The sequence below is a fragment of the Cololabis saira genome, chromosome 14, assembly GCF_033807715.1.
Source record: "Cololabis saira isolate AMF1-May2022 chromosome 14, fColSai1.1, whole genome shotgun sequence".
In the NCBI taxonomy this organism is placed as follows: domain Eukaryota; kingdom Metazoa; phylum Chordata; class Actinopteri; order Beloniformes; family Belonidae; genus Cololabis; species Cololabis saira.
In genome coordinates, this window is record NC_084600.1 from 16,272,507 (window position 1) to 16,284,640 (window position 12,134).

The 12,134-nt window shown below is 43.6% G+C and overlaps 1 protein-coding gene across 1 annotated transcript in view; it reads right to left on the reverse strand.

The window, feature by feature from the left end:
- Positions 1 to 819: 819 nt before the first annotated feature.
- Positions 820 to 12,134, reverse strand: part of LOC133460179 (uncharacterized) — a 42,634-nt gene continuing 31,319 nt past the window's right edge. Inside the window, exons 6-10 of the mRNA XM_061740742.1 lie at positions 6,691 to 6,873; positions 2,593 to 2,779; positions 2,318 to 2,489; positions 2,079 to 2,181; positions 820 to 1,969 (exon numbers count right to left, since the gene is read on the reverse strand). Coding sequence (XP_061596726.1) covers positions 1,804 to 1,969; positions 2,079 to 2,181; positions 2,318 to 2,489; positions 2,593 to 2,779; positions 6,691 to 6,873 — 811 coding nt within the window. The 3' untranslated portion in view covers positions 820 to 1,803. The remainder of the gene's footprint in view (positions 1,970 to 2,078; positions 2,182 to 2,317; positions 2,490 to 2,592; positions 2,780 to 6,690; positions 6,874 to 12,134) is intronic.

Consider the following 12,134-nt stretch of genomic DNA (forward strand, 5'->3'; position numbering starts at 1 on the left):
AGCTACCTGACGTAGGTGTGATTGTGCAGTTATCCATATTGGTTTTGATGAAAAAATACTAGGAAATAAAAAACAGAATGTGTCTTGGCATTGAGCCTCCACATCTCCTCGGTTCTGATGAATGAGCAGCAGAACTACTTTTTACACAAGATCCTGTTTACAGATTTGAGGTCAGGAAGAAGGGCAAGGGGAAGTATTTTCTAAACCTCTCCGCAAGAATCACACTCTTTTGGGAAATCCTCTTTTAGTTTCTGCTTTAACCGATATTTTTTCTGACCTCGGTCACCTTGATCTCCTATGAATCCATCTGGATTTTTCGAAGTATTATTTGCTTCCTGTTCCTTTTTAAAAGCTCTTTTTTTCACATCCAGCCTAACTGTTTCTCCTCACTGCTTCTCTTTTGCCTCGCTGGTCTTTTTCTGAGTCAGTTCGTGCAGAACCGCATAGTAAGACAGTATGAACCAGTATAAACAAAACCTTGGCAGGAGAAAGCAATATTCCTCCTCTAAAACCCCCTGGTCTCTCGTCTTTTATCCAGTCATGCAAAGTCAATCATATCAGCTTCCCATTATTCCCTCCTAATGTCTTTAGGGAAGTTTTTTTTCTTTTTTAAATCAAACTTTGTGACATCTGCTGATCCGTTATTGGGTTACAGCTCAGGTTCAAAGAGTTGTTTATCACGCATCGCCGGGCGCTCTGGTCCATCCCTTCATCCGTGTACCTGGTAATAACTTATAAAGAATCACACAGTAGGAATATTTGTTGATCTTAACCAAGGCAACCACTACCGCAGATAATCTAATAATCACACAGGAGACCTTTGAAAAGTTATGTCAAACTTTATTTTCAAATCAATGTGATTATCAGAGTCTAAAAAGATGGTCCAAAATTTGATTAGAGATTATCTAACTAACATCAGTTAACTCCAGATTGTGTAATGTAGCTGGAAAAACACTCGATATGTTTCTTTTCAAAACAATCTGTTTCAAACTGGTTTCTAAACTTACCAACACACCTTATCCTAAACATATTAACTTCAAATTCTTTACTTAACCCTACTGTAAACAACATAATGTATATCATTTCTTACCCTTTACAACCCCCTTTTTTTTCTTTAAATCCAAGATTTGCATGTTCACTGTGTTGTACTGCAGCTGCAGTGTTTTCAAAACTATCCTCGGTGGTGCGTTCAAGGTCACCCTGATATCTCAGAACTGATAACCACGTCGTCACAGGGTCGACCGGCTGAACGAAAAGCAAAGGAAGCCACAGTGTAAAATAAATAACAGATATTATTTCATGTATTCAAAATAATCCAAAGATTTTGAGCTGGGAATGTCCTTGAATGCACCATCTGGTAGTTTGGAAAAGGAGCTGTTGGCTGCTCATCCGTGATGAAGTAACGCAGACGTCAAAAAATAGAGAACAAAAAGAAACCAAACATTGAATGAGACCAATAAGTGAACCCAAGAGAATTTAAAGATAAGAAATCAATCGTAAGGCACGGTTTGAAATAAGGTACGGCACACTGGATTTCGAGGTAATTTGCTACCACATGCAAAACTGGAATGAAAATGAAAGCCACAAAGAGCCAGGGACAGGGCCGCTATACAATATAAAGAGCTTTATGTCTTACTCATAAAGTTGACGGTGTGGATGTACGTGTTTGACAGGAAGTGTGTGTTGTGTACATGCTCGTGTTTTCCTAGTTTGGTCCAGGTTAGTTTTACAAACAGTCAGGTGGCTTTTCTCCTCGCTTCCACGGTAAGAGTCTGGATTTCTCCGCCCCTGCTGGCAGGCCTCTCAGACGGCAGGAGGAGGGTTGTTGTTGATGATCTGCCGCGGCCGGCCGTAGCCCGTCATGCCGGCTTGAGACGCCCCTTTATTTGTGCCCATCTGCAGGCCGATGACATTCTTGCCCTCCCTCAGCTGCTCCTCCGAGAAGTCTCTCTTGTTCTCCTGGGACTTTCTGCACAAACACAGAAACACACAGATCTTTTAGCCTCGTTTCCAGACATATATCTTTCCATCTCTCCACAGAGACGGCGGTTTCATATATGAAAAAGGGTGGAACTCACTTATGGAACCAGCTGGGATCTCCTCTGTAATTCCCATCATCCTTTGTGACGGCCAGACTGCCGAGGGCCATCAGGGTCCTCTGGACGGCGGCCAGGTCTTTGCCTGCAGACATGCAACAGTCTCAGATGGAACTCAAACACGAGGCAGGTCCGTGTGACGGATCTGCGCTACTCATTTATTATCCCACAGTAAATTTCTGAAATTCTCAACAGGGACGAGAGCTACTGGTTGTTTTTACCTTCAAAGAGATCTACAGTCTGGAACATATCCGTTTTTACGATTCCATATTGTTCGGCATATTTGAGGAACATGGAGATTAGTTCCATCTGCTTGAAGGCCATGCCGGAGGTTTTGATGCTCTTGATGGGTTTGTTGGCTCCGTACAGGCTGTTGATGAGCTCACAGAGTACCTGCACACAGACGGCATATCCAAATCCCGTTTAATATTCTGAAAACGGTTTGATTTACAGTGCTGTATTCAGATCATTAGGCGTGCTCTGGGCAGACACTTACACATCCATCCTTGAGCCAGTTTTGGAAGCCGGTCTTGTCTGGGTCGGGCTGGCCGACTCCAGAGCCACACTGGGCCATGATCCACGCCACCAGCCTCTCCTCCAGTTCCGGGTCGTATTTCTTATCGATTTTACTCTGAACCTCGCGGCTCAGACCGTAGGCGGGGCCTCTGTTTGCCATGTTGATCCTGTTAGGAGAGAGCGCACGCTTTACTTCCTGTCATTTCATTGTGTCCCTTCTTGACATTTAATAGATGTAGCAACATTTACAAGCTAATCCCTGCCCCGCTCACACCCTCAACCCGTGGCCCGCCTTCAGGACGAATTAGATTTTAATCATTCCCTTCCTTGTGTGCACTTGAATGTGTCTCTGCTGGGAGTTTTAATACTAGAAAGCATGTATTGTTCTTAAGTTATCAGATTTCGGATGGTCTTCACATATCCGTGGGGCTTCTTTTGTTCAGAATTCACAATTTGTCCACATGACGAGGAGGCGATTGGCTCAGCTATGCCGAAAGACAAGAAACGGTGTGTAAACGTATACGAGCTACAGATTTGTTCTGAGAGGAATTAAGAAGTAGATAAAGAACCAAAGAGTCACAATAAGACAAGAAGGCTCTTTTAGTTTTGACAGTGAGTCCTTTATATTCCCATCCTTCACACCACGTCTTTGTAATTATGAAACAAAGACATTTTGTAACACATTAATTAAAGTACTAGGCGTCTTGTGGAATTACAACCCTCTGAGAGTAATTACGGCTGGCATATCTGACTTATTAATGCGCTGAACTTCCTGTTGGCTGCAGCAGGACCGCCCTGCTCCCTGCATCCTGTTTGCTCACTCAGCTGTCACTTCCTTCCCCACTTCCTGACAAAGGTAGCTATGTGTGTGGAGGATCTAAACAAAACAACACAATGTTGCTCACCATGGAAACGGGCCTAGAGGAGTCAACAGACTCTGCAGTTAAATCGGTTAAAAACGTATGAAAAACGATTATGGTCCAGCTTTAAATAGGAATCAGTTTGTTCCACAAATCTGCAGTTTCTGAATTCCCTGGAATCCAGGTAACATATGGAGATGTTTATAACTGATGGGAGAATCTCCCTGCACCTCCTGCCCATGAACATGATACAAATCTGTTATATGTTTTGTTTTTTGTCCTAAATAAATCATAAAACGGAGGAAACAGTGACTGAGCATGTTCAAGCAGGCAAAAATCTGTTTTGTATCTCTGCAGGAAAACTGTGTTTACCATGCGGCATGAAGCATGTTTATAACCCCTTTAGGGCAGAAAAGCACACCTATTAAATATCTTGCAAAACATACACTTGTACAATAAGCGTTGATGGGCAGGTCGAGCCCAGCACGCCGGGGCTGTGCGAGTTCACATGCACATTGTCCCTTCTCATTGTCTGTGGCTGCAGCGGTTGCAGGCCTGCAGAGGAAGAACGCCTTCCTGTCCTCTAAGTTATTCCAGACCCAATTTGTTAGAGCAACAATAGTGCAACAAAGCATCCAAACATCCAAACAGCGTTTCTCAATCAGAGGAGTTCCATCTGCGGTTTCCTCCTGGCCCGCCCAGGTTCAAGGCCTCGCAGCTGCGAGTGTTACAACTTATCTAAATGAACCGTCAGCGGTGATGAAATCAGACAGTAAAATATTGCCTGGATTAATCCATCCAGCCCGGACTTTGACCCCCACATCGACATCCAATCACCCGCCGATGCGTCTTGTGCTCTCCAGGCGCGCAGCGTCGACGCGCAGCTCCAAACTGCGGCCAGCGCGGTCCTCCTGGGCAGGAATGTGTTTTTCAGGTGTTTGGTGCTGGGATGGGGTTGGGGGCAGTACTCGAGTTGTAAAAAAAAAATCAGGGGGGGATGGTGGATTTTATCATATGGGGACAGATAATTTGTGTTGATTACAAATAATATAATATATTACAAATAATAGCAGTGACCAAAACAGCTGCAGAAATATTGCAGGAATGACATAGCAGCAGTTAAATGCAGCCTTCTGTAAGCTTTAAATATCCACTGGGCTTACATCAAATACATCAAAACACAACAATAAAAAAAAGTTTTCTGAACTTATCAATATGACTCTGTCCTTCACAAGATAAGTAAAATGGATCACTGCAAAAACTCAAAATCTTAACAAGAATATTTGTCTTATTTCTAGTTAAAATGTCTAACTTTAGTAAAAAAATCTCATTACACTTAAAATAAGACTCATCACTGGAAAAAACAACAATTTTTACCTGTTTCAAGTAGATTTTAACTTGAAATAAGTAGAAAAATCTGCCAGTGGAACAAGATTTTTTTGCTTGTAATGATAAGATAAATCTTGTCCCACTGGCAGATTTTTCTACTTATTTCAAGTGAAATCTACTTGAAACAGGTGAAAATTGTCAAATAAGTTATTTTTCTGGTGTTATTTTTCTGGTGATGACTCTAAATATTGAAATAGCAGTAAAACCACATTCATTGATGAAATGACATAAGGGATGGAAAGGGGGGATGGCAGTTTTACAGGGGGGGGGGGGTGATTTGGACCGTTTTTATTTCAGGGGGGGTGATTTTGACTGTTTTTATTTCAGGGGGGATGCCGTCCCCCCTCATCCCCCTCAACTCGAGTACTGGTTGGGGGGTTTGGGAAAATCATATGTCAAGCTGAGCACTTGGGGAAAAAAAGAAACAGGGAGTGGCTCAATGGTGGCCTGGAACATCTTGTAATCATAGTGATCGAAACCCCCCCATCCTTCCCCACCCTGCTGCGTGCGCGCTGCCGAGGTCACCGAGGGTGTTTGCGCATGTAAATAACACATATTTGCACTTTCAGGCGTCGTGTTTGACCTCGGCGTGGCTCCGCGCCGTGAATGCGTGAAAGTGCGTGAATGTGTTGCAATCAGATTATCATTCTACATCTTTTTTTTCTCAGGACATCTGGGACTTTGTGCTCCGGGTGCTCGTGTCACATGGCACCATTCACCAAATTAGATTGTGGCATCTGTAAAATGCCTGCATAATCACATTTGTCCGATCGCCAGTAAACATAACTTACAGGACATGCGCGCACGTTGCCATCATGTCCTGCGGAAGACCGTGCGCGGATCCGCACTACAGTATGTGATAGTGCGCTCCTTTGTGTCAAGTCGAATATATTACAGTTAAAGTGAAACATCCTCTCCATTTCCTTCACATAAGCATTATTCATTCAGACCAGCATGACATGTTATCTGAACAACCCCCCCCATCTCCTGTTTTACTCACTGTGCGTCTTAGTCAAATCTCATTAAAGTTGATACCGTTTAACCCCCACCCACCCACACACACACACACACACACACACACACACACACACACACACACACACACACCCACACACACACACACACACACACACACACACACACACACACACACACACACACACACACACACACACACACTCCAGCCCCACCTCAAACAACCTCCCATCATGATACGTTGCAGTCTTCCGTTAAAAAAGGTATTTCACAACCTCCTTGTTGTTGCGACACAGTTTCAGAGAGCTGCCTTATCACCTCATCTGATTAGAGAAAAAACACTTTCTTTTTTTCCTTCTCCCTTTATCACAAGTTTCTGGCTTATCACTACAGATAATAAGTATCAATCACGTGGTACTTTTGAGCACAAATCTGACACATGCTTGATTGACACATGTGGCAAGTTTCACTTCCTTGATCAGGAGCTTGTTGTTCAGAGTAAATGTTAAATTACCGGTAATATATTTTATATCATAAAGAAGTAGTGATGAGAGATTAATCAAAGACTGAATAACGTCACTTTCAGAAACTCCTGCTTTAATAAGGAAGGATTTCTTAAGTCTGATTCAGATGCTGTTGAATCCACACAGGAATAATTAAACAGTAACTCCACGACCAACTTGAGTCTGTGAATGATTAAACAGAGAGACAAGAGCAGGGGAGGGGTGCATTGTGGGTGCTCCTTTCATGCTTCCTGGACAGAATTAACCACAAACTCTACGAGCCAACAAAGAAATCCTCCAGAAAAACTGAGACGGATGAGCGGACGGAGGTGGCAGAGAAGTTTTACTCACTTTGGGTTGTAGTTTCCGGTTGATTGCAGGTGGGTTTGTGCTCGTGGTGCGGTTCCCGCTCCTCTTCTTCCTCTTCTTCCTCTACAACTCGAGCAGAGAGTACTCAGCAGCAAACACCCCCCGCCCGAACTATATGACTTCACCACGTTCAGCAGAGAGAGGGAGCAAGAGAGAGAGATACGCCTTCAAGTGCTCTTCTTTCAGTCTATGACCCGCCCCCCCCCCCCCCCATCCACCCATCCACCCCACCCCGTGCTCTTTCTCTTTTTCCCCTCTCAAAGTGTAATTCCTTATTTAGGGAGAAGGACGGAAAGGAAAAACAGGGCATGTGACGTGAGAGTGTGGTGTGGTCACTGAAAGGAATTCTCCAAATGTCTCCCTGCACCACTGGCAGAAAAGACAGGATTAGGAGGAGAGGAAGGAGGAAAGGGGGGGTCAAATCCTGCAGAGGTAGTAAGGTCTGAAGAGCACAGGGGAAGAGGGAGCAGTGAGACACATGTTTTGTTGTTTGCATTCACTTATGTGAGACGTGAAGTCCCGTCTCCAGCCGACAGTTTCTGGATAGTTAAACATGCAGATCCTGTCAGCTGGGAGCGACTGGCGTCCCTGTGAGCGGTTTCAGCTGGGACGCCTCGGGCAGGTCGTACGCTGCTGCTTCTTCTGAGGCATTCCAGGCTCCTCAGCCCCCGGCGGCGGGTCACGTCCTGACAAGCCCTTCACTCCAGATGATGGCATCAGGCGCGATAACACTGTCAGAATCCGGCGGCGTATGAAGTCATCGTCAGTCGTGAAAAATCTACGTGTGAGGAGACGCCGGGACATGTTTAGGTCTTGTCTCGTCCTGTGACAGATTCTCAGATACACCCACACACGGGAGGCTGATATCTAACCGCAGTTTAACAGCTTTTTCTTTTAGAGGAACATTTAATTCTTTTGTCCTGCATGAAAGGTCAGACTGAGCCAGCAGCTAACTTGCACTTCTGTTGGCACAACTTTCATTTCTGGTTTGAGTTTTGTCTTCATTTTTTTTTCTAAAGCTTTCACGTGGGGCCCTCATGAACGCCAGAACACGTCTGTGTTTACACCAACTTAAGTGACGGAGACCCGTGTGGGAAAATCTCCCAGAAAACCAGCAAATGCTGAGTGGACACAACTATGAGAAATTCCACACGCTGGTGAGCTCTGAGCAAAAGGGGAAACAATCCCAACTGCTTATTATTGGACGTGACTTTCCTCAGGCCGCATGGTACCATTTGGATGCATCACCAATCCTGCTCAGCATTAAGGTGTCATTTTAATCCAAACACTGATCCGAACCCACCTAGTAGAAAGCCACATTTCCAAGAGCTTTTCCATCTGTGATCCAGGACAGGATGTTCCGGCTCTTTAGCGACATCTGGTGGTTCAGGGGGGAATGACAGCAGCTGTTTTCTAATTAAGGTTTAACGTTGAACGTGTGTTTGTGTCGTCATGGCAGCAGATGCTCCTGGAGACCACAAGAAAGAGGTACCACTACTCCACATGTGCCAGACATCTGCCTGTCCTTCATTCAGAAGGCAAATGTTGTCAATTAACTTCACAAATAACTGACTTCAACACACCCATTAGGGTTGCCACACGTCCCGTAAAATACGGAATTGTCCTTTATTTGAGAAAAAAATGTTGCGTCCCGTTTTGAACCAATACGGGACACGATTTGTACCGTATTTTCATTAACTTTTACACCATATTCTAGTTGAATTATTGAAATAAATTAACTTTTACACCATATTCTAGTTGAATTATTGAAATAAATTAACCTTTACACCATATTCTAGTTGAATTATTGAAATAAGTTAACTTTTACACCATATTCTAGTTGAATTATTGAAATAAATTAACTTTTACACCATGTTCTAGTTGAATTATTGAATTAAGTTAACTTTTACACCATATTCTAGTTGAATTATTGAAATAAGTTAACTTTTACACCATATTCTAGTTGAATTATTGAAATAAATTAACTTTTACACCATGTTGTAGTTGAATTATTAAAATAAATGAACTTTTACACCATATTCTAGTTGAATTATTGAAATAAATTAACTTTTACACCATATTCTAGTTGAATTATTGAAATAAATTAACTTTTACACCATATTCTTCACCTGTAGGCTATATTATACATCTGGGCTGATGTGGACATACGTAGCATAGGTGGATATTTCACATGCTAGTATGGTTGTCTGTACAGTCATGCAAGTTCAATGCTATTAAAGCACTTTAAACTTTAAATCAAAGCATTTTGTTTTTTCATATATAAAATAAACACATTTTTATTCAGTTTAGAAGTTTTGGGGCTTTTTTTTGGCTCCTGCGCTGCTGAAATCAGGACGTCCCTTATTTCTATTTCTGAAAGGTGGCAACCCTACACCCCATTCAAATGAACGTGTCATTAAAAGACTTTGATAACAACTTGATAGTGGTCCATTTACTTGAATCAGTTGTGCTGAGGCGTGGAGACATCTGATGCATCCTGGGAGGTGGACCTGATTATAGGACCGGAGCAGGCCCAGCCCGCAGTACCGTGTTTAACCTTGTACTCTGAACAGATTTAACACCGTTTAGCGCCAGGTACAGAAGCACGCTGCTGGGTGTTGATGATCAAGCTGAGAGCTGCTAATTGAAAAAAGAGCCGCCCGGTGGACTCAACACTGTCATGTAATCGGGGCGTGAAATCTCCAGCTGAAAGACAAAGGAGAAGAAAAAATAGACAGAGAAGCTCAGACAGAGAAGATTAACTTTATTGTTTTCAAGCTCAGAACTGAATAATTAAACAACAATCCTATTTTAGGACTAAAAACATCAAATCTCCCTCGGTGGTTTCTGTGTTCTTTGTTTGTTTGTTCGTTTTGTTTTCTGAGATGCATACGAAGTCTAACGCCAGACAGTGCTGTCTATTCTCAGAACTAAATCACAAACAAGGAGGGAGAGATTATCTGAATGATCTGGCAGCATGACATGGGACTGTGGCTCCAGGGATGGAGGCATAACAGCTCCGCAGTGCAACAGCTGTTGGTGGGATTGTCATGAAATTGTGTTTGTGTTACCCTCAGGGTGAGCTTTATGTACTTTATAGACCCTTTCCCGGCTTTCCATCTTGTACCATCAACGGAAACATCTTAGTCCGTCCTCCATGTCTGACAGAATTCCTGTGAGTCTAATGAAAGTCCCTCAACTACTACTCTATGGCTCTTTTCCACCAAACCGGTTCCAGGGCTGGTTCTGGACCAGTGCTGGTGCTGGTTCACAACTCGTTTAACTTCGGACCAGCTGAGAACCGTGTTGTTTTTCCATAGCTCGGGTGCTAAGGGGAGCCACGTCATTACATCGCTGCAAACGTCAGTTATGTCGCTGTGTTTGGATTGGAGTGAAAGTTGAAGCAACAACAACGTATTTTCTCTAATACAGACCATATCGCTAAAAGACAGGTTGTCTCCTCCACAAACCACTGCTGCTTTACTGCATCCAGATTAATTAGTCGTTTATTTGAAAATGTCACCGGCTCACAGTCTTGCTATTGCCGTTTGTCTTAACAACTCCGCCCCCCTCCGCTTACGTAAGCGGTTCTTTCCTCTAGCCCAGCAAAGAGTTGGTGCTACCTTGGAACCGGTTTTTGTGGCCCGGAGCCAGTTCTTAGTCAGTGGAAATAGAAAGCCCGGTTCCAGAACCAGCCCTGGAACCGGTTTGGTGGAAAAGGGGTATTTGTATGTAACCCTCAGTACAGCTTAAAGGAGCTTGAGGCAAGAATAAGAAATGAGACTCATTAGCGCCACGACGACCGTCGGGGGTACTGCAGCCAACAGCGAAGCCGGCACGGGAGAACGCGCATGCAGCGTCATGTGACGTCACATCCGCAGGACAACGCGGGAAATTCGGGCCCAGAATTGCAGCGCATTTTGCAGCACACAGCCTGTTCAAGGCAACGGAGAGATACACTAGAGCCCTCATTCTTTTTGGTTTGGAACGCTTTATCTGACGTTATTACTAGAAAACTTAAAACGTATACGCATTTTTTCATAAATCCTGCCTCAATCCGGCCTCAAGCTCCTTTAAAGGGGACCTATTATGAAAAACACGTTTTTTCTTGCTTTAACATATAAAGTGGTCTCCCCTCAGCCTGCCAACTCAGAGAAGGAGGAAAGCAACCAAATTCTGCAGTGTCTGTACAGCCGCCCGGATGAGCCGTCCAGTGTGATGTGGATCTACGAGCCAATAAGATTCTGCTCCCTTTCGTTATGTAACGAAAATGCAATTTACATCGGTTGGCCTCCGATGTGTGAAACCACGCCCACAACTAACTCCACTGGCCGGAGCTTCTGCTATTTTTTTTTCCGTAGCGGTGTATCGCGTCATTCAGGCAGCCCAGCACAGAGCCTCATTATCATAGCCCCGCCCACTCAGAATCCTGCATAGATAATGAGGTTAGAGAATGTGAAGATAAAGACATGGCTCAGAGGCTGAATTTCTAATTTATTTAGCAAAAAAAAAATCAAAAGCTTGTTTTTAAGACGTTCAAGGCCTTTGAAAATACGTATTAGATGCCATAATAGGTCCCCTTTAAATATACATGTGAGGGATGAGCAGGGTGGGGAGACCACAGTGCGGTTACATCTAAATCAAGCTATTTGAGGATTAAACTGGAGTTTCAGAGAAATCCAAGTAAACATGCGCGAGAAGACAATCGATTATTGATTGAGATGTGTTCAATTCCACGACGCTACTTTCACGTTGGCGTTCTTCCAGTACAATTAGTAAACAAGCGCTAAGGAGGACAACAACATGAGAAGAAATGGATGCTAATGATGCAGCAGCTCTGTAAATGTCGTACATACTAAAACTGATCATGTTGCAGGTAAGATGCAGCAAAGTCTCCCTCTCCTTCTTCTGTTACGGTGTTGTTGTGATGCCATGGCTCGTCACCTCCAGAGGGGGGGGGGGGGGTCCCGGGGCCGTCAGTAGCTCGGCTAAGTGTGGGTTGGTATACATGCTGAAATAACTTGGATTATGACGAATGATCTTGTACTAAAAGCTCGATCTCAAGAGCTTCAGTTCGGTTCCACTACAGCCCGACTAAGGTGAATACATGGCTTTTAAAACTTCAATATCAGTTGGATTAAGGCAACAACTCGACTTACTGTTAGTTCATGTATCTGACTTCAGGAAATATTTATTTGAGATTTGCCTCTTAACGTTTTATTGGATCATAGTCACCAGGGAGGAATGGAGACATTTTGGCTCCACTTTTTGTTGGAAAAGCAGTCTGATCTATGAAGGATATTAGTAAATGACATGCCAAAGTAACATGCTGCACGGTAAACACACTGCTTAAAACATTTTCCATTGTTAGCATAACAGGCCGGTGTTTACTCTGGATTCAAAGCATCGCCATGTCTCTCCAAAAC